The following is a 21,863-nucleotide window of genomic DNA, read 5'->3' as shown; positions in this document are numbered from 1 at the left end:
TATTACATTTAATTTTTTTATTTTATTACATTTTATTTTTATTTTTTAAATATTAAATATTTTAAATGGAAATTGTAATATTTTTTTATTTATTTTTCAATGTTTTAATTTGTTCACCATTTACATTTTCTATTCAAATGTGTAGTGTTTTAGGTTTAATATTTGGTTATTTATTATCATCATTATTAAAATTGATACATTGTCTATGTAGTATTTAAAGGTCAAACAATTGTAGCAAGTTATAGCAAGTGCAACATGATATAATTGACTGTATACACTGTCAAACTCTGGTTTTGGTGGTAGATTTACCAGCGACGGCTGTTCTCCTCCCCGGAGCAGCTCAGGAATCGCACACAGCAGGACACTGGACGATGAGCCAGCACCTTAATAGAGGTTTATCTCAACACACATGCAAATATTTGTTTCCCATGATTTCCATTTAAAGCGACAGTGGTCGTGTGTAAACAGCTGGTTTGTGAGTGTGAGTGTGAGGAGGGAGGGAGGGGAGGGAGGGGAGAACACACACCAAACAGCCATCATCTTAATGAAGCCTTACGGCCATATTTGACTCAGGTGCAGCTCAAAGCAGGCTGATCAGAAACGAAGTCGGCAGATGACATTGATTTTTTTTTCTTTCTTTTTTTTTTTTTTTTGAAGCTACGTCCCTTAAAATCAGTGAGAAGAGAACGTACAGTACAATAGAAACGCTGAAAACTGTGTCGTTTACATGTTGGGCCACTAGTGGGTGCTGTTGGTTGTTTTTGTGATGAAACCACACAGTTCTAGTGGACAGACCACCAAGATGGATTATTACGGTTGCTCCCTCCCCCGTTTCCATGGAGACGGAGTCAGAGCGTTTTTTTTTGAAAAGTTGCCTCGTCCGAGCAGTCTTCCCAAAAGTTCCACCGTGGTAGCGGCTTTCCAAAACGTGCATTTTTCAGGGCCTCCGAGCACCGTCGTCATGGAAACGGACACCTCTGGAGGTTTTTACGTCTTCGCTTGAAAACACTGTTTGAACGGGGCCTCAAAGAAGCTGTGCGAACGGATCTATCGGGAGGAAAAAGACGGCGTAGGACCGTGAAATATATATATATTGTTTTTTTTAAACATTTTTTAAAAAATGAACCCAAATTTGTTGCGCGATCAACCGAAAAGCCGTCACAAAACTCTCACACCAAAAACACAGCGTTTGTCAAACAGCATTTATTGGCAACATATGAGAAGACTCGTTTTGAAAGCGGTTGTTTCGTCAAGCGTCACGCGGCGTTTTACACTCAACACCATGCATGCAAGACAAATTAACGCTGAGGGGGGGACGGCGGGGGGTGGGGGGGGGGGCTCTCGTGTTCCAAGCTTCCCACTCATTTAAAACTGTGTTCCAGGCGTAACCATGCACCAAATGCATTCAGTTATATGATCACTATGCAGCTTTTTAAAGTCTTTTTAACAACAGGAAGTCGGTCAATCCGGTGAATTAACAGTTAATTTAGAATCGTGGACCACATGCAGCCTTTGCTGATCCCTGATTGCAAATTGCAGCTCCACTTTTCTGGTTTAAGTCGCTTTCCGCTTGACCAAAATTCACAATTTGAATCGATTATTAGATTAAAAACGATGCAAGGAGATATAAGAACTTATAACAGCAGGTCATGAAAGCCTAACGAGGAGTTTGGCCATTTATGCTACTTTTTGTAGCAGTTATTGTTCATTCTTACTTTGAAATATGGGCTTTATTAGCTTTATTTTGAAACTCAAAACCACTTATCTGACATTGATTTCATTGTAATGATAGTCATTTTACACCTGTCCTTTCTGGGCAGTTCCAAATTCTGAACATCCGAACACATCTCATCCTCACTGATGACTCTAAATAAATAAATATATATATTTATAAATACAAAAGGATCTTTCACTAATTGAACAAAAAAAAAACATACACTTTCAGGTGAGCCTGACGTTGGAGGCTCGGATCTGGAGGACATATTTATTCATACATTTTGAGAAGATTTCCGGTGGCGATTACAGTCCGGGGCCTTGGCGGGGATTAATCGGGGTATAAGATAAAGCCAGAGAAGGTGCTGTACTTGTTGTTGTTGCCCCCGTGCGCTTTGCCGCCGTCCAGTTTGACGTAAATCTCGTCTCCTGAGTCCAAGTGCAGCACCGCACTGTTGCTGGCGTAGTCGTAGTTCTGGTCTGCGTCCTGAGCTATGGCGCTGGCCCGAACCTGTGCAGAAGAAGAAAAAGAAGGAGGGGGGAGAAAGAAAGAAAAAAAAGTCACATATGAAGTGCAAAGCCAATGGATTCGCACAGTGATGACGTGCGGACTGCGCACCGCAAGCGACGTAGCCAAAGCGGTTTTACGCACGAGCGGAAACACCGAACACAGCACGCAATGGAGCTGGGACAAAACAAAACAGATGTGTTAAATGTTGTGTTTTTAATGCTCCACAATAAAGCCATAGCTGTGACGTAGACGAAAGAGAGAGAGAGAGGGAGAGAGAGGGTACAGTGACGCGCCACGCCGTGCGCTCTCCGTGCGTAAAAATCAACATTTTGCGCGTTTTTTGTTGTTGTTTTTACTCAAGCTCGTCATTGTTTTATTCCTCAAATCGAGCGGATTGATCTCGAACCGCGCCGCCAGTCTCACCTGTCCGTTTTTGCACAGGTCGGCCCACATGCTGGTCCCGTCTCCCCCCCGCATCAGCACATGGTACGTGAAGAAATAGATCCCGGACACATGGCAGGTGAACTTGCCGGTGCTCGCGTCGTAGTTGTTCCCCAAGTTTGTAATCACGTCGTCGAACTTCAACACCTCGTATCCCTCGTGCGGGTTCTTCAGACCCACGTAGAACGCGACCTTAAAGCCGCCCCCCGTGGAGTTGCCGTTGCCCTCGGTGTCGCCGTTGTCCCCGCCCGAGGCTCCGATCAGTGCCGGGAACGCCGGCTTGCCGTCGCCGCGCTCTCCCGGCGGGCCCCTCGGCCCCGGGGGCCCCGGCTCTCCCGGCGGACCCCGGGGTCCCGGCTTGCCCTGGCGCCCCGGCTCCCCCCGGCTCCCCTGCGCCATCGGGGGCAGCGGCGCCGCGTCGTTGGGGTTCTGGACCACCTCCATGGCCGTCGCGCCTCCCGGTTTGGCGGTGTACGGGTCGCAGACCATCCGACAGGTGCCCATCATCTCGTAGTAGTGGGCGGAGGTGCCCGGGGTGCGGAGCAGCAGCAGCGGGACGGCCACGGCGAGGAGCAGCAGGACCATCGCGACGGCGGTCACCAGAACGACCACCGACCACTTCCTCCTCCGCGCCGCACGGGGACCAACGCGCGAGAGACAATCCGTGGAGCCGCTCTGGAGGGGAATCGTGACGAGAGGACACGAGGGGGTTGTGACGGGGGTGGAGGTGAGGTGTGTGGGTTGGGTGGGGGGGGTGGGGGTGGGGGGGTGGGGAGTTTAGGACGAGACAAACAAAACACACCAAGTTAAGTTCATAACTCGCTCCAGCGGCTCGATTTGGCGTCTGGCGGCCCCGCGGTGCGCCACGCGTCCTGGCTGGAGGAGGGATGCGCGCGGACAGCTGCGGTCCTGCGGCGCCCCGCTGCGTCCAGACGTCAAAGTCAGCGAGGATGAGACCGGAAGACGGGGAAAAATAGCTTTCAAATTAAAACCGGCTCCTGCGGCGCTGTGAATATGAACAAAAAGAGCCAATTTCTATGACGCAAACGTGACTCCACTCCAGTTTTTCACTGCAAATGGAGGTAATAGTTTGTGCTCTTGCATCACAGCGAATAAGGTTGTGGGCCGAACCCTGCGCAGGATAAAGTGGCATAGAAGAAGGGGACATTTGTCCATTCCTCCAGTGCAAGGTGCAGTGACTTGCTGCATCATTAACAAAATGCAGCATCAGTGCGATCCACAAGTCAAAACACAAAAAAATACAGATTCTCTACATTTTGAAGTCTTTGACCTCTGATTTTGCTAGTTGCTTTGTTTCATCTGCAATATAGCAATTTCTCCACATTTCATTACTTTGTCCCACATGTTGATATAGAAATGTTAATAAGTGCTATGAAATCCAACATAAAGCAACGCCCCTGTTGGGGAAAAAGAAAGTTTTGCTTATCGTATATATAATAATAATAATTCTTGTTATTGGGGGGGGGGGACTTTTCGAAAATCCTTTGATCATGTCTGTAGAAAAAGGAGAGGAAAGGAAAAAACAACTTATCAAAGTAAAGTGTTTTCCTGCACATGTTTAGAGGGAAAATAAGAAACATGTTTCCTCCAGAGTGCCATCACTCTCGGTCCATATTCTTGTGGGACTTGGTACTTTTATTTTGACGGCCACCGTAATAGCGATCGAACTTTGTCGTCTGTCCACTAGAATGTTCATCGAGTCGCATTGTTAATGTTTAGCGTTTGTTTTGTTTATGGTTTCATTACAATGACAAACAACAAACAACCACATTAGCAGCTTTTCTGTATTTTTCGTTTCAAAAACGTAGCTGTGAAAATGCAACACTTTCCAAAAACGATGCCTTCTCACTCGTATCGTTGCCGTGGAAACGAGGTCTAAAGCCGTGGCTCTGTATGTGCCGAGACATGGATGACGGCACCAAAAGAACCGTAATCAACATTTACAGTTTTCAATCCAAATGCGTTCAGTTAATATCTCATCCTTAAAACGAGGCTTTTATGATGGAATGTGCGACAGGAAGCGGTTGTATTTAGCTTCAAATGGACTTGGCGAGAGAAGTCAGGTTGGCTGAAGTCGAAATCTGCAGGGATCTCATCGCTCTAAGTGGCAGAATTTAGGAGTGGAATAAATTCACGCATGCAAAACTCACATTGCATATTTATTAAAAACCCTCAGCGGGCCGGGGCTGTTTATGTATATATACAGTAGGTGGAATCCATTACACTCGCAGTGTATTCCCCCGTGGAAATCGAAGCATGAATCTTTCAGTCTAATATGATTCAGTGAATGTGTTAAAGTTTATAAATGGAAAGTGCAGCTCGCCCTACAACCCCCCCCCCCCCCCCCCCCCCCCGCCCTTAAAAAAAAAACAAAAAAACAAAATGACTCAGGAAGTGAAGGGGGAGGGGGGGGGGGGGGTCCTTTCAAAGTCACATCAGATGGCCGAGGGCAGGTTCACAGTGGTGACATCAGATGACCGACTACTACCACACACACACACACACACACACACACACACACACACACACACACACACACACACACACACACACACACACACACAGCCAAATGTATGCAGAAAGTGCACCGGATGTGTCTGGCGGCCGTCGACACCTCCAGCTCCCCGCGGCCGCAGCGACATATTTGATGTCTTGTTTCACAAGGTGGACTCGCCAACGAGCCTCGCATTCAGATTCAAGAAATTAAGAGTCTGGCTGCGTGCGGCCAATCATTACTCCATCGCATACAGATTTGTCTTGTTCGCCCTCCTTTTGTGTTTCCCCCGCCGCCGCCGAGGCCGCTAATTGTGAGGGCGTCAGCTGAATGAGACTATTATTAATGCCGTTCATTGGTTATTTCCAAACGAGAGACACTCGATAAAGAGAGTTCATCGGAAAATAAAAGTGGCCATTGATTTTTCTCAGAGTTTCCCCCCACCGAAGGACCTGGAGTCCTTCAAAACTGAGGGGGGGGGGGGGTGGGGAGGGGGGGGGGGGGGGGGGGGACTTAGGCAGAACTTATACATAATACAAGCAAAGCTTCTACAATTCAAGAAACCGAACCAATTAATTCTCAAAACCGACTTTAGAATAATTGGTGTCAATTCCAGAGGACATATGCTTTCCTTTGCCATTCCTGAAACAAACATAGCGCAACTACTATAAAGCCTGATCGGTTCATAAATACATCAATAAAACAGGGATCTATTTGCTTGTTTGTTTGATTGTCTGAGTCGGCCAATAGGTGCAGTTCAATGCATTAACCTTTGAACTCACCACTTCCTGTTAATGAGAGTGGACGATCAAGAGAAATAAAATACATCCTCATTGACTGATTGAGGCCAACAATGCATGAAAAATTCATTAGAGAGTTCATTTTGCTCTGCCATTTCCCCCCCCCTGGAGAAGAAAACAGAAAGAATTGTGAAAAATTATGATTTAAAAAACAAAGCTTAGCTGAGAGCTTTATTTCAAAACAAGTTTACTCTGTCTCATAATTTGCCACCACACTGACAGTAAATTGACGTAAATCAATAAAGAAATAGTGAAAGAATCTCGCCGACTCGTGGAGAGATACGATTTTTTTCCGTTGTGGACACACAGGAGCTCCGCGGTGTGCCGCCAGTTAGCGCTGTTAGCCGCCTGCTACTAGCACACTGCTAACTCCGATGACGTAATTTACCAAAGCAATAATCTGCTGGAACAACTTGAAATCATCTAAAACCCAAATGCATCTTTTTATAGTCCCTTTTCGGAAACTTGTAGTTCTTTCCGCACCACGGCAGACGTCACTAGCTTGCGCCGCCGTCCCATTATGACGTCACTACGTGAAAATGCGGTACGACTGCAACACTAACGTGATCTCCTTTCCTAACTCCTTTAGGAAGCCTTCTAACTCCTTTCCTTAACCCCGTGACGTCATCCACGGGGTTCAGTGAAAGTCGATAGATGAGGAGAAAGGAGGGACATTCCGGACGTACCCTGGCTTTATCTATGCCGCTCAGTGCTTCACGCAGTTATGCTATATGACATGCTAGTTAGCATGTCATACCACACAATCGTCGGTGTGAGCTAATGGCTAGCACGCTCGTGATGCTGAATCGGTTCCGCACAGAAATGTGGCGTTGTCTCTATCTATGTCTCTGTCATTATATCTATTGAGCCAAATGTTTTCCTGCCAGGTTCAGTTTTCTCCCAGGTCCTATTCCAGGTGGGGGAGGGGTGGTTGTGTAAGCACCTGGAATTGCACCCCCACCACCCCACCACCACCAACCACATCCACTACAGAGGCTTTAGAGCTCAGGGCGATGTGGACAAAATCTTCCGAGGCTGAAGACTGGGCTTAGATGCCCCCCCCCCCCCCTTCCCCCTCGCCGCCACAAACCAGGCAATTTCATCTTGTGCTCTTGCGATCACAAGATCAGCTGGGCTGAAGGTGACGCCGAGTCACAGGAGTGCAAATCAAACGCCCGCCAAACTGGTGTCTCGCATGTGTTTCACCTCAGCAAACCCCCCCCCCCCCCCCCCCCCACCCCCCAACAAAACAAACCTAAAGTGCCGGACAAAAACCTTAAAAACAAGCCGGCCGGACGGCTTGGCGAGCGCGCCACGCATCCCCGACTCTGCAGGAATGACCTTTACCCGGGATTAGTACAGTGGACTGTATCCCGGGGCCACAGTGAGCCATGCACGACAACACTGTCCGCATCATGCACCGCGGCCGCTCCCATTATCCCGCCCCGCGGCGCCGCCACGCTCCCAATCACGCCGCACGTTAATGCATGGCTGTGTCGTGCCACGCTGGGGCCGCGCGGCCAGGCGGGGGCTCGTTATCCGCCCGCGCACGCTAAACTCTGGGCAATCAGGTGGAAAGATGTAAAGCGGAATCCCGCCGAACACATCCAAATGTGTGGATCTGACCAAGGAATCGAGATGTTGGTTCAGTCGTGACAATTTTGGTAGAAATTGACATGATTTTTCAGCCTCTTCTGTTAAAATAATGTTAATTTTGGATTATTTGTCTTTTTATTGATTTTATGTCTCAGTACAATCATAATGAACTGCTGCCTTTTGTTTTTGTCTTATCCCAAAATGATACCTATGGATGTTTCTAAATTCCAAGTACGTACTCGTGTACTTGGCGAACTCGGAAGTACGGACTTTCGGAATTACTCGCCAAATCCATTATGTGTCATTATTTTGAATCGGATCAGCTCTTTGTCTCGGACTGATGACGCTTCACAAGTACGTGAGAACGCGAAGTACGGACAAAGTGCGCGTTATTGAGAAATGACCCTTGACGTTCATTTCACAGCTACGCTTTCAGTCGGTATTGACGATCTGCTGTCGCTATTTAATATTCATTGCAAACTCATTGTACTCATCATCCATATAACGTCAATCGATTTCAGTACCGAGGGCGAGAAGAGTTTTAACATTCAAACGTTAAATTGACCCGTCGGTGGCTAGAAACGGTCACCGAGATACGATGTGGGGTTCCACAGGGATCAATTCGAGGGCCTTTACAGTTTAATTAATTGCACGTTGCCTCCGGTGACGACGCTAAACTGTTCGCCCAGGAAAAGCGGGCTTTGCTGAAACGCTGAAACGCTGGCCTCCGTTGGCTCATTTAATGCCGGTTAAACGTCAGGGCCGATTAGCGCCACTCCGCGTGAGAAACGTCGCGGGAGCCCAATGAGACAGCCACGAGAACTTGCAGCATCAGCTCCTGTCTCGGCGCGTGACCCCAATGGCTGGTGAAGGCCACAGGAGACGCCACCGCCGGTCCGGCTGCATGCGGCGTTTTGACAGCGAGGTCCTTGTCAGACGTTCAAAACCGAGACACCTGTCCACCCGGGACGGCCGCCCGTCCCCTCGGCTCCGCGTAATCGCCGCCGTTCAAAGCGAGTTGCGTCACGCGAGCCCGTCCTGATGGGGCTCCTTTTTAAACTGGGGCAACTTGTTGCGCCCTCGAACGGGGTTGACGTTTACACCTGGAACTCTGCGCTTTGCCGAGACAGTTACGACAGAGACGCCGGTAATCGATTCGCGTGAATGAGGATTCTCAAAATCAAATATGTATGTCAAGGACTGTGACCCGGAGCGATGTAAACAAACACGAGGGAGCAAAAGCAAGGCTGTGTGTGTGTGCGTTGAGTGTGTGTGTGTGTGTGTGTGTGTGTGGGTGTGTGTGTGTGTGCACGCGCAGCACACCCAGCCGAGGGGATTCAACCTTTTGCAAGTGGCAAAGGCAGACATGATGAAGTCATGTTGACAGCGTGTGACCCGCGGTCAGATGCTTTTTTTTCTTTCTTTTTCTTTTTTTTTTTTATTGCAGTTTCGCCTTTTTGTACCGGTCTCAAACCTAAAAAAAAAAAAAATGCATTCACAGGCAGAAAATGTGTAGTAGATTTGCCCATTTAAATTAATTATTTCGGAGAGAAATAATGCTATTAGAAAAGAAATGTTTCCTCCCTTGTGTGAGGAAACATCTGTTCATTGATTTATTAAAATCCATTTGAGTTGAAATTTTTTTTATAAAATACTGCTATCGAAATAATATTAATGATTAAAATCTAGTTCTACCACCATTTTAAAAACAGTTTAATATAGGAGATTCCATATGAACAAGCTATGCCATATCATAAATTATCACATATATTCCCTTTACTATATCTTGGTTCTATACTGGGTCCACTGCTGATTTTCAATCATTTTGATTGATTACTTTTCTGTTGTTTAAATGGAACATTTTGTTTCACACACACACACACACACAACACACACACACACACACACACACACACTTGAAACTGTGTTTTAATTGCCATTCAGTTGCACTGAGAAAAGCAGAATAAGTAATATAGTTGTATAGTTATACATAAAAAAATAATCTTTCTCTGGACATTAATGAAGTGGGATCATTTACATGCTATATTAAATGAAATCCATTCCTTTCTTTGACAATCTTGACAATGATGAGCGTGGACTGTAATCTTCACACTCGTCTCTCTCTCGGCCTGTAGGTGCTGGTGCATATGTCAGTGATAGTCATTTACTCTGTAAAATACGTTTATTATAAGACGAACCCCTTAGAAATGTAATTATCTAAACAATCCTTCCATCAATCTTTTATGTAGCTTTAAATCTTCTGTTTATTCTGTTTTCCACTTATCAGTCCCAGTGAAGTTCAGTTTCTTGCCGTTTTTAATCTGTTTTAGTCACTAAAAGTCGGTTATTTCCACCTCTTTTATCTGCGCCGCACACGAGGGGGCGTGGCTTCTCCCCGACGTCATCTTATCAGGAAGCGACGCGGCGGCGCGCGGGTACACAGCGACAAGAAGAAGTAAAACAAAAGTGACTGGAAAACGCTGCTGCGAGTCGCTCTGCGAGCAACACGTCGCCCGATTTTGAAGCTCCAAGCCTTTCCGTGTCTGCGTCGCTTCGCCGCGGACGGAGAGGAACTTTTAACCGGAGGTGAAGTTCCCACGAGTTCAGCCAAGGGCGACACGCACGCGCGTCACTTCTGGGTGAGGCGCCGAGGTCCGTGAAGATTTCGACTGATTTAAAGATTGATTGCGTTTTTCGTCAGTTTTGCGACAGCGCACGACAATATTTGACGTTGCTTTAGAGTAACAGTGAGGGTGTGTTTAATTCGGCTCGTATTTGGATGAATATAAATGGGTTTCGGGTGAATGTTTTGACAAGTTTCTTGTCAAAACCTGCCATCTGCGGCAGTTCACGCGCACTGCAAAAAAAAAACATCGGTAGATTTTTTTCTGTCAAACCATGACAGAAAAACTAAAAACTCTAAAACCGTTTCATACTGTTATTGTAACACTGAATCACTGGAAAATAAACGAAATCTAAACTGTAATTTTACAGCAATTGTACGACAATTCCTGTGTCTCAGTAGTTTTTAATTTATACTGTTGATGGTCAAGTAAAATAAACCCCCAAAAAACCTTAATGTCATGACACAAACTTTATTATATATAGTTTTTCATGTCAATTTCCACGTTTTTAAGAGCAAAATTGACTGTCAATATATGTCTTTACCGTAAATGAAGAAAATCATGTGCTGTAATGTTAGTGGTGTTTTGACAAACCACAGCTGCAGGAATTATATATTTTCTTTCCTATAGTGTAATGCAAATAAGAAGTGAACTCCGGTTTCATGTTATGTAATTCAAACAACCTGTCTTAATATCGTCATCGTGGGCTGCAGCTGTGCAGCATTGCCAAGATCGGAAGGCAACTCGTGAATCTGCCGAGACACAAATTGCCGTCAAATCCCAAGAAGATCTTCGACGCGTGTGTTCCCTGCCTCTCAGGTGAAGGCGTTGCTCCCGTTCGCTCGGCGTCATGCCCGATGAGATGTCGAGGCCCCTGATCCGCGGACGGGGGGGCCCCGGGCCCCTCGAGGCGTCCTCGTCCGAGCCGGGCTCCCCGGCCGTCGGCATCCTGGGGACGGGCGACTTCTCCCGCTCGCTGGCCCGCCGGCTGCTGGCCTCGGGCTACCAGGTGGTGGTGGGCAGCCGGAACCCCAAACGCTCGGCGGCTCTGTTCCCCGAAGAGGCCGAGGTGACTCCCAACACCCGCTGATTACTGAGTTTTTTGTTTTTGTTTTTGTTTTTCATCCGTCCTACGTATAATTACAGGCTCCTCTTGTTGTGTTTACACTGAATACACAGATAATCTGGCTCCCACGGGAACAGTCTTAAGCTGCTAATTTACCTTCGACGTCAAAAGTTGGGCGAAGGTTATGTTTTTTGAGTGTATTTCTTTATTTGTTGGTTTGTGTCTTTTACGCTTTACCAGTTTTTCGCAAAAAAAAGCGTCGACCCGGAATCGCATGAGACTTTCCGGGACGATCCATTACTAATCCATTGGTTTCCATGGTGACAGATCTGGTGTTGGTGAAGGTCTGCGCTCTAACCGCCCCCCCCCGTTCCTCCAGGTGACCTCCCAGATGGAGGCGGCGAACCAGGCGGACCTGTTGTTCGTGGCCGTCTTCCCCGAGCACCACTCCACGCTGGCGGAGCTGAAGCCGGCGCTCGCCGGCAAGACGCTGGTGGACGTGAGCAACGGCCTGCAGATCAGCCGGGACGGGCCGTCCAACGCCGAGCGGCTGGCCGACCTGTTCCCGGAGAGCGCCGTGGTGAAGGGCTTCAACACCGAGTCGGCCTGGACGCTGCAGGCGGGGCCGCGGGACGGCAGCAGGCAGGTAGCGGGCAAACGCCTGCTTCACGTTCTCGGCATGGGAAATGACGTCGTCCTCCTGATTGATGGTCTGTCTTTGTCTTTCTATCTGTCTGTCTGTCTGTCTTTCCGTCTGTCTTTCCGTCTTTCTTTCTGTCTTTCTTTCTGTCTTTCTTTCTGTCTTTCATCTTTCTTTCCGTCTTTCTTTCCATCTTTATGTCTTTCTTTCTGTCTTTTCTTTGTTTCTTTCTTTCTTTCTGTCTTTCTTTCTTTCTGTCTTTCTTTCTGTCTTTCTTTCTTTGTTTCTTTCTTTCTGTCTTTCTTTTTCTTTGTTTCTTTGTTTTCTTTCTTTCCGTCTTTCTTTCCGTCTATGTCTTTCTTTCTGTCTTTCTTTGTTTCTTTCTGTCTTTCTTTCTTTCTGTCTTTCTTTCTTTCTGTCTTTCTTTGTTTCTTTCTGTCTTTCTTTGTTTCTTTGTTTCTTTCTCTTTCTTTCCGTCTTTCTTTCCGTCTTTATGTCTTTCTTTGTTTCTTTCTTTCTGTCCTTTCTTTGTTTCTTTCTGTCTTTCTTTCTGTCTTTCTTTCTTTCTGTCTTTCTTTCTTTCTGTCTTTCTTTGTTTCTTTCTGTCTTTCTTTGTTTCTTTCTTTCTGTCCTTTCTTTGTTTGTTTCTGTCTTTCTTTCTGTCTTTCTTTGTTTCTTTCTGTCTTTCTTTGTTTCTTTCTTTCTGTCTTTCTTTGTTTGTTTCTGTCTTTCTTTCTGTCTTTCTTTGTTTCTTTCTTTTCTGTCTTTCTTTGTTTCTTTCTGTCTTTCTTTGTTCTTTCTTTCTGTCTTTTCTTTGTTTGTTTCTGTCTTTCTTTGTTTGTTTCTGTCTTTCTTTCTGTCTTTCTTATGTTTCTTTCTTTCTGTCTTTCTTTGTTTCTTTCTGTCTTTCTTTGTTTCTTTCTTTCTTTCGTGTCTCTTCTTTCTTTCTGTCTTTCTTTTGTTTGTTTCTGTCTTTCTTTCTGTCTTTCTTTCTTTCTGTCTTTCTTCCTTTCTGTCTTTCCTTGTCTTTCTGTCTTTCCTTGTCTTTCTGTCTTTCTTCCCCCCCCCCCCCCCAAGGTCTTCCTCTGCAGCGACAGCCGAAAAGCCAAGAGCTCGGTGAAGCATCTCTGCCAGCGGCTGGGCTTCGTCCCCGTCGACATGGGCCCCCTCTCGTCCTCCCTGGAGGTGGAGAACCTCCCCCTCCGCCTCTTCCCGTCGTGGCGCGCCCCGCTGGCCTGCACCCTCTCCCTCTTCGCCGCCTTCTACCTGTACAACGTCCTGCGCGACGTCGGTGCAAGCCGTTCGTCACCGCCAGGAAGAGCGCCTTCTACAAGCTGCCGGTGGAGACGGTGAACGCCAGCGCTGCCCTGCGTGGGCCCTGGGTCACGCTGTCGCTGGTCTACGCGCCGGGCCTGTGCTCGCCGCCGGCGTGCAGCTGCGGCCGCGGCACCAAGTACCGCCGCTTCCCCGGCTGGCTGGACGGCTGGCTCACGCGGCGGAAGCAGCTGGGCCTGTGCAGCTTCCTGTGCGCCGCGATTGCACGCCGTCTACAGCCTGGCGCTGCCCCTGAGGAAGTCGGATCGCGCGCTTCAAGGCTGGTCAACCTGGCAGTCAAGCAGGTGGGTTTTACACGCCCGCTTCGGGCGGACGGGACCGCTTGCAACTCTGCCGCACGGCTTGTAGCCCAGCAGCCTCTCAGTACAGCGAGGAAAATGAGTCTAAAGATAAGATGAGACTTTATTGATCTCACAGTGGAGAAATGTCCTGGTGACACTCTGCTCTGAAGGACTCATGAGGAGGGAAGACAAGGAATAGTTCTGTCTTTCTTTCTTTCTGTCGTTCTGTCTTTTCTGTCTTCTCTTTCTTTGTCGTTCTGTCTTTCTTTCTTTCTTTCTTTTCTTTCTTTCTCTTCTTTCTTTCTTTCTTTCTTTTCTGTCTTTCTTTCTTTGTCGTTCTGTCTTTCTTTCTTTCTGTCTTTCTTTTTTTCTTTCTTTCTGTCTTTCTTTCTTTGTCGTTCTGTCTTCTTTCTTCTGTCTTTCTTTTTTTCTTCTTTCTGTCTTTCTTTCTTTGTCGTTCTGTCTTTCTTTCTTTCTTTCTTTCTTTCTTTCTGTCTGCCTGCCTGCCTGCCTGTCTGTCTGTCTGTCTGTCTGTCTGTCTGTCTTTCGTTCTGTCTGTCTGTCTGTCGTTCTGTCTGTCTGTCGTTCTGTCTGTCTGTCTTTCGTTCTGTCATTCTTTCTGTCTTTCTTTCTGTCTGCCTGCCTGCCTGCCTGCCTGCCTGTCTGTCTGTCTGTCTGTCGTTCTGTCTGTCTGTTTGTTGTTCTGTCTGTCTGTTTGTCATTCTTTCTGTCTTTCTTTCTGTCTTTCTTTCTTTCTGTCTTTCTTTCTGTCTTTCTTTCTGTCTTTCTTTCTTTCTGTCTTTCTTTCTGTCTTTCTTTCTTTCTGTCTTTCTTTCTGTCTTTCTTTCTTTCTGTCTTTCTTTCTGTCTTTCTTTCTGTCTTTCTTTCTTTCTGTCTTTCTTTCTGTCTTTCTTTCTTTCTGTCTTTCTTTCTTTGTCGTTCTGTCTTTCTTTCTGTCTTTCTTTCTTTCTTTCTTTCTGTCTTTCTTTCTTTCTTTGTCGTTCTGTCTTTCTTTCTTTCTGTCTTTCTTTTTTTCTTTCTTTCTGTCTTTCTTTCTTTCTTTGTCGTTCTGTCTTTCTTTCTTTCTGTCTTTTCTTTTTTTTTTTTCTTTCTGTCTTTCTTTCTTTCTTTGTCGTTCTGTCTTTCTTTCTTTCTGTCTTTCTTTTTTTCTTTCTTTCTGTCTTTCTTTCTTTGTCGTTCTGTCTTTCTTTCTGTCTTTCTTTCTTTCTTTCTGTCTGCCTGTCTGCCTGCCTGCCTGCCTGCCTGCCTGTCTGTCTGTCTGTCTTTCGTTCTGTCTGTCTGTTTGTTTGTCGTTCTGTCTGTCTGTCTGTCTGTCTGTTTGTCGTTCTGTCGTTCTTTCTGTCTTTCGTTCTGTCTGTCTGTCTTTCGTTCTGTCATTCTTTCTGTCTTTCTTTCTGTCTTTCTGTCTTTCTTTCCGTATTTCTTTCTTTCTGTCTTTCTTTCTTTCTTTCTGTCTTTCTTTCTGTCTTTCTTTCTGTCTTTCTTTCTGTCTTTCTTTCTGTCTTTCTTTCTGTCTTTCTTTCTTCCACAGTGGAGAAATGTACTTGTAACATTCTGCTCTTAAGGACTCATGAGTATGAAAGACAAGAAATGTGCAAAATAATACCAGTGTTGTCAGTTAAACTAGTTGAAACTAGTTGAAACAAGAGGCCCGCAAGCAGTTTTAAGTTACATCCAGTTCAAACAACTCGGTGAAAGGGCTGTGTAGGGAATCGCCTCAAACCAGGTGAGACGTTTGTAGCCAGGAGTCGATCCAGAATATAAACCAGACTAAATGTGCAACCAGTCTGAATGCAATTGGTGAACTGGTTTTAAAACTAGTCTAAATCTAGTTTTAAAGAATCAGGTAGGGAATCGCCTCAAACCAGGTTAAAGCTGTTGCACCAGTAGCAACTCGTTAAAAAAGAAACAAGCTTTAGTCGGGCCAATTTATACCCAGTCTAAACTGAAAAGAAACCAGTTTGAAACTAGTATCAAGAAGTCCAAATCAAATGAAAGACTCTTTAAAACACCGTCTGGGAACTTCAAATAGTCTAATTTATTCCCAGTCCAAATGGTGGGGGGGGGGGGGAATGCAGTTTGAAACTAGTTTAATGGCGTCCTGGCAAATAAGGGATGATATAATGTCTTAAACATGCTGGATATTTAAGAAAAAAAGGCAAAACGTGTTTCAAAGTGCCAATCAGAACTGGTGTGAAGAAAGATGGCTGCCAGGAAACACTGTAAATCCAGGGCTCGCCCCCGTCTCGTGGTCCAGGCGAAGGACGGCACGGAGCTGTGGGTGGACGAGGACGTGTGGCGCATGGAGCTGTACCTGTCGGCGGGCATCATGGCGCTGGGCCTGCTGTCCCTGCTGGCCGTGGCCTCGCTGCCGTCGGTGTCCGGCGCCGTCAACTGGCGGGAGTTCAGCTTCATACAGGTACCCGACCGACCGGGCCGTGACTCAAGTCGCCCCGCTCCGGATTTGTCTGCCCGTCTCTTCCTCCTCTCGTCTTCCCGTTAATCCCCGCCGGCGTCGGATTAGTCACGCAGTGCAAAGGGGAAAAAAAAATCTAAAAATATAGAACTAACAATAAACACTGCCGGGTTGTGAAGCCTAAAAAAAAAATAGAAAAATAAAATGTTGCTGGAGTCGTTTCACGCGTCTTGAACAAGGAAACGTAGGATTTCCACGTCATGACTTTTAAATCACACATCAACTTTTCTAATCTTTCCACCAAATTATTTGAAAACGAGCATAAATTCACTTTATTTTTCTGCTTTTAGCATCATGAACCCGTCTCCATGCAAAACTGGTCAACGTTGTCGGTGAAATAATAATAATAAACACAAAAATGTAACCAAAAGCTTCCGAAAGTAGGACTTTTGTTGGATCTGTTGCGCGAGTCTGAGAGAGAACCTGATTATCCGGGACGTTAGCGGCTCATGTGACGAGACTTTCTCCACAGAAATGACAAAAATGTGCAGCAGATTAGCAAGTCGACCTGTGAGGCCGTTTATACGCGTCTCGGCTCTTTTACTGTTGATATTGAATGAAGAGAATTGAATTTACATTGTGTATGAGCAACGTTTGCTTTAAAAAAAAACGTGCATCAAATAACTAAACCCTCAATTTTGACACAAATGCATCAAACTTTTGCTTTTTTTTTTTTTTTTTACAGAAATTGTTGTATTTAATACGTTATTTTATCATTTTTATTTTCGTTTCTTTACGTTTACTTTGTCCAGAGGTAGAGCTTAAATATTGGATTTAAATTCCATGTTTTCCTTTGATTTCCTGGAAAAAATAAGTGATTCGGGACCTTATTTTAATTTATTTAGTTTTTAAATATGAGGTAAAGGCAGTTAATGACGTGCAAATCTCATGTTTCCATGTTAAAACATCTGATTTGACGTTAGACCTCAGTTGCAACAGAAAATCTGGAGTTTGAAAGTAAACATTTTTTTGTTTAACCCTAACCCACCTGAGGCTTGTCAAATAAAAGTCCCCCCCCCCCCCCCCCCCCCCCCCCCACCCCCGGTCATGCAGAAGTGATCACTGAGATTGGGAGTGAACATGCATTGAAAGTAAGCTCAAATAATGCATTAACTGGTATATATTTATTAATAATATTACAAAATGCAGCTTGTTACGATCGTGTTTTCACTGTCCGGTGTTTCGGTTCCACTGGTGCCCCAGTTCACTGGTGACTTCTGGCACGAGCCGTCAAGCAGCAGCTGACGTTAAAATAAGACAAACAAAACGGTACGAGACGTTAAAGTTGAATGAAAATACAGTTAAACGGCGTTAGCCAGGATAAAGATTGAAACATCGGCTGTGAAAAGGAAGCTGGTCACCAGTTAGCAGGGGAACGGGTTAATCCAAAACACCTCCGCTCATCTATCTCCGTTTGTGAGCGTTTTTCTTCTGGTCATTAAAAAAAATAAATAAATAAAAAATGGCGGCTGAACGAGACGCTCTCCTGCCTCCTCTGCGTCGTGACGCGCCGGCCAATCGGCGACCCGGCGCCATAATAACCACGCCCTCTCTCAGTCCTCGCTAGGCTACTGCGCCCTGACGATGGCCACCGTCCACACCCTCCTCTACGGCTGGGACCGCGCCTTCGACCCCGCCCAGTACCGCTTCTACCTGCCGCCCACCTTCACCCTGGCGCTGGTCCCGGCGCTGGCGGTGCTGGCGGGCCCGGCTGGCGCTGGCGGCGCCGTGCGCCGCCCTGCGTCTGCGCCGCATCCGCCGCGGCTGGGAGCGCAGCCGCCACATCCGCTTCGTGCTGCCGGACGACGACGACTGCCGCAACGGCGTGGAGGACGTCAGCGGCGTGTGAAGACGACGACGAGGTCCCCCCCCACTCCACCCCCGTGAAAACGTAATTTATTTGTAAGATACGTTCGTGTATGTATTATTAGAGGACGGCGGAGCGCACACCTTCGCCGACGCCACGCTGGCCACACCTTTGACCTTTGACCCGATCGCTGTCAAACTTGAATGGAAGCATCCTCGCGTGACGACAAATCATCCCTGAAAATTTCATGCAATTTGGATTTATAGTTTTGATGAGAAGCTGGTCAAATACATACAAACTAATTAAGAAATGAGCACGAGGCCAATAACCTCAACAAACCAGCAGATTTATATCGTAGAAGCATAAGTTTGATTTAATGAGCCTCCAGCTCACAAATCGGCTCCGATTTCTGTGTAAAATAATCAAATCAATGTGTTAGAGTAGTTCAATACATTCTATGTACTAATAACTTACTAAGCTGCACACGATGTATCAGAAAATGTGTTTATTTTCTTATAGAAATGCTTATTTCCGCTTTCAAATGCCACATTTTTTTTTTTTTTTTTTAAGGGTTGCCCACAAATGCTTGAAATAATCAGGTTTTTCCACTGGAGAGAGATTTACTGCCAAAGAGCAACGTTACACTGCAACAAGCAGGTTTTTGTATTTTTGTCCACTTCTTCTTTTTTTTTTTTTTTTTAAGAAAATACAATTTGGCTCAGATCAAACCGAAAATGAAATGAAGAAGCGTATTTTTAACTTTGCGGAGCCTTTTAAGGAGCAGACAGGATGCTGGGTTATTTTTTTCTCTTATGACTCATTCAGTATTGAAGGAAAACATTTATTTTGTTGCCAATTTTGAATGGGAATCGACGACAAGACTTCCCAAAGTGTTACACGTGGCTCCCCTTCTGGGTCTCATTCTGGTTCTTATTGGTTTGGTTGAACGGAGTTTCCCCACAATGTAGTGGCAGGCAGGCTGTAAACAATGGCACATGGCAGTGAGGAGAGTAAGCACGTCCCTCCTCCTCCCAAGGTAGATTCCAGTCTAATGCCCACGTGCGTAAAGAATGTTAAAAGGTGGATGGAAGGAGGGGAATAAAGAATGTTGTCTCAAATCGTCCTTCCGTCTGTGTGGTCGTTTTCATGTCTGTGGGCCTTCAGCTGATTGTTAAATAAGACAACGCTGCCACCTAGTGGCGGCTCGCGGGACTTCCGGTCTCACGTGAGGCAGTTGCAGAAGAAATAATTGCACCGCCAAGTCATTTATTAGTTGTTTATTTTCACGAGTGCCGCGCTGTAGAGTTGTTTAAGAAAAGAAAAAAAAATCTTTGCAGCAAATAATTGAAAAGTTGACATTTATTTATTTACATGCACAGCAAATAGTTGCACCGAGTTTTATTTATCAAAATGTTTATGGGTGCAGCAAATATTTGAAAGTTGCAATATAGACTACTTGCATTGGTTTATGGCTGTTGCAACTGTTAAGTTGCACCGTTATACTTTTTAAAATTTATTTTTCGCTTTATGACCACAGCAAAGTTACAATGTTATTTTTAATTGAATTTTGCACAGTAGTGTTTTTTGTTTTTTTTACGGCAGCCGGGATGTTGCACTGCAGGCTAGTTTGATTTGCTTAAAAACAGTTGCGACTCGTGCCTTGAAATGGGCTTTTATTTTGTTATTTAGGAACACAGTTGCAGAAAAGGAGTCACACTGTTGCTTTTACTGGTTTTGTTTTATTTATTTCTCGACTCATTTGAACAGATGCAGAAAATAATTCCTGTTTTTAAAAAGCCTGCACCCTCGTTAGTCTTTTATTCCTTCTTGGGAAGCGGGATGCGGACGCCCCCTGGTGGCCACTTCACCGACTCCTTTCTCTGAAACACAAACATGAACATTCGTTAAGTGTTCAAGCTACAACGAACGACTGCAGCTTTTTTGTATTTCGTTTGTTTGTTTTTCTTCTTCTTTTTCTGAGACTTGATTGCTTGACGTGTCGCCGTGTCCAGCTCCTGGTACAGTCCTGTGAATTCCCACTGAGCCACTGACCTTTCCAAGTTCTCCCAGTGTTCCCGGTCTTCGATTTGCCGTTCTGGGCTCTGGCGTGGCCGAGTCATCCTCCTCATCCTCCTCCTCATCATCATCATAATCGTATTGAGCATCGTCATCGTCCTCATCACGGATCAGCGTGAGGGCGGGCTTGTCTCGGCGGGGTTCTGGCGCCGCCTCGTCGTCCTCCGAGTCGGAGCGGGGGTGAGGCTCCTCCTCATCCTCCGAGTCGGAGCGGGGGTGAGGCTCCTCCTCATCCTCCGAGTCGGAGCGGGGGTGAGGCTCCTCCTCGTCCTCCGAGTCGGAGCGGGGGTGAGGCTCCTCCGAGTCGGAGCGGGGGTGAGGCTCCTCCTCGTCCTCCGAGTCGGACCGGGGGTGAGGCTCCTCCTCGTCCTCCGAGTCGGAGCGGGGGTGAGGCTCCTCCTCGTCCTCCGAGTCGGACCGGGGGTGAGGCTCCTCCTCGTCCTCCGAGTCGGACCGGGGGTGAGGCTCCTCCTCGTCCTCCGAGTCGGACCGGGGGTGAGGCTCCTCCTCGTCCTCCGAGTCGGAGCGGGGGTGAGGCTCCTCCTCGTCCTCCGAGTCGGACCGGGGGTGAGGCTCCTCCTCGTCCTCCGAGTCGGAGCGGGGGTGAGGCTCCTCCTCGTCCTCCGAGTCGGACCGGGGGTGAGGCTCCTCCTCGTCCTCCGAGTCGGACCGGGGGTGAGGCTCCTCCTCGTCCTCCGAGTCGGACCGGGGGTGAGGCTCCTCCTCGTCCTCCGAGTCGGACCGGGGGTGAGGCTCCTCGTCTGCGATCACACTGAAATCACAGAGTTTGACTTTAAGTGTTGTCGATTCACGCCGGCTGCTGGTGGGGATTGTGGAGGTCTCGATGGCGGTCCTCTCCCGGGGCCTCTCTTCCACCGTTTCGCACGCCGTCCTCCACCGGCGCCAGCCACCCCGCAACCTGGCCTTCAGCTTCTTCCAGGGGGATTTCGTGACCTGGTTCTTCTCGCAGCCCTGGTCCTGGAACACAACAACCAGACTGTAAGAACTCCCGAAAGGAGGAGGAGGAGGAAGTTTGCGCGAGGCGAGCAGAGGCCAGCAGTCTTCGTCGGGACATTTCGTACTCCGAGATGAAGCTGGGCCACGCCCCCTCACACCAAACCACGCCCCCTCACAGCAAGCGTTTGAACCTATCAACTGAGCAGCTCGTTTCAAGGTTTGAACAAAATCGTGTTTGTGTCAAAGCCTCCATGTCGGTCTGGTTTTTACGACAGCAGCTGACAGCCCTGAGTGATGTGTTCAGGCACATCTCGTAAACTCCGGGCTACATGCTAACGAGCTGTGAGGCTACATGCTAATGAGCTTTGGAGCTCACACAGTAGTGATGCTACATGCTAACGAGCTTTGAGGCTCACACAGTAGTGATGCTACATGCTAGCGAGCTTTGGGGCTAACACAGCGGTGATGCTACATGCTAGCGAGCTTTGGGGCTCACACAGCAGTGATGCTACATGCTAACGAGCTTTGGGGCTAACACAGCAGTGATGCTACATGCTAGCGAGATTTAGGGATCACACAGTAGTGATGCTACATGCTAGCGAGCTTTGGGGCTAACACAGCGGTGATGCTACATGCTAGCGAGCTTTGGGGCTCACACAGCAGTGATGCTACATGCTAACGAGCTTTGGGGCTAACACAGCAGTGATGCTACATGCTAGCGAGATTTAGGGATCACACAGCAGTGATGCTACATGCTAACAAGCTTTGGGGCTCACACAGTAGTGATGCTACCTGCTAGCGAGCTTTGGGGCTAACACAGCAGTGATGCTACATGCTAACGAGATTTGGGGCTCACACAGCAGTGATGCTACCTGCTAACGAGCTTTGGGGCTCACACAGCAGTGATGCTACATGCTAGAGAACTTTGGGGCTCACACAGAAGTGATGCTACATGCTAGCGAGCTTTGGGGCTCACACAGCAGTGATGCTACATGCTAACGAGC

The 21,863-nt window shown here is 47.0% G+C and overlaps 2 protein-coding genes across 2 annotated transcripts; one reads left to right on the top strand and one right to left on the bottom strand.

Moving 5' to 3' along the window:
• Positions 1-2,044: 2,044 nt before the first annotated feature.
• Positions 2,045-3,250, bottom strand: LOC308147449 (complement C1q-like protein 2; the record flags this gene model as incomplete). Its single annotated transcript, XM_080519584.1, has 2 exons — positions 2,045-2,224; positions 2,648-3,250. 2 exons carry the CDS (start codon positions 3,248-3,250, stop codon positions 2,045-2,047), a joined length of 783 nt encoding a protein of 260 aa, XP_080375710.1.
• Positions 3,251-10,043: 6,793 nt separating this feature from the next.
• Positions 10,044-18,931, top strand: LOC308147701 (metalloreductase STEAP3-like). The gene is given in 10 exon segments (XM_080520009.1): positions 10,044-10,215; positions 11,020-11,269; positions 11,646-11,912; positions 12,984-13,196; positions 13,199-13,441; positions 13,443-13,499; positions 13,502-13,525; positions 15,801-15,962; positions 17,577-17,726; positions 17,728-18,931. Coding segments are annotated over 9 exon segments (1,476 nt in total). The 5' UTR covers positions 10,044-10,215; positions 11,020-11,050; the 3' UTR covers positions 17,869-18,931.
• The last annotated feature ends 2,932 nt before the right edge of the window (positions 18,932-21,863 follow it).

This window comes from Blennius ocellaris (assembly GCF_963422515.1).
Source record: "Blennius ocellaris genome assembly, chromosome: 24".
NCBI classification, from domain to species: Eukaryota; Metazoa; Chordata; class Actinopteri; order Blenniiformes; family Blenniidae; genus Blennius; species Blennius ocellaris.
Note: the sequence above shows the minus strand (reverse complement) of the source record. Positions and strands in the feature narration are given on the sequence as shown.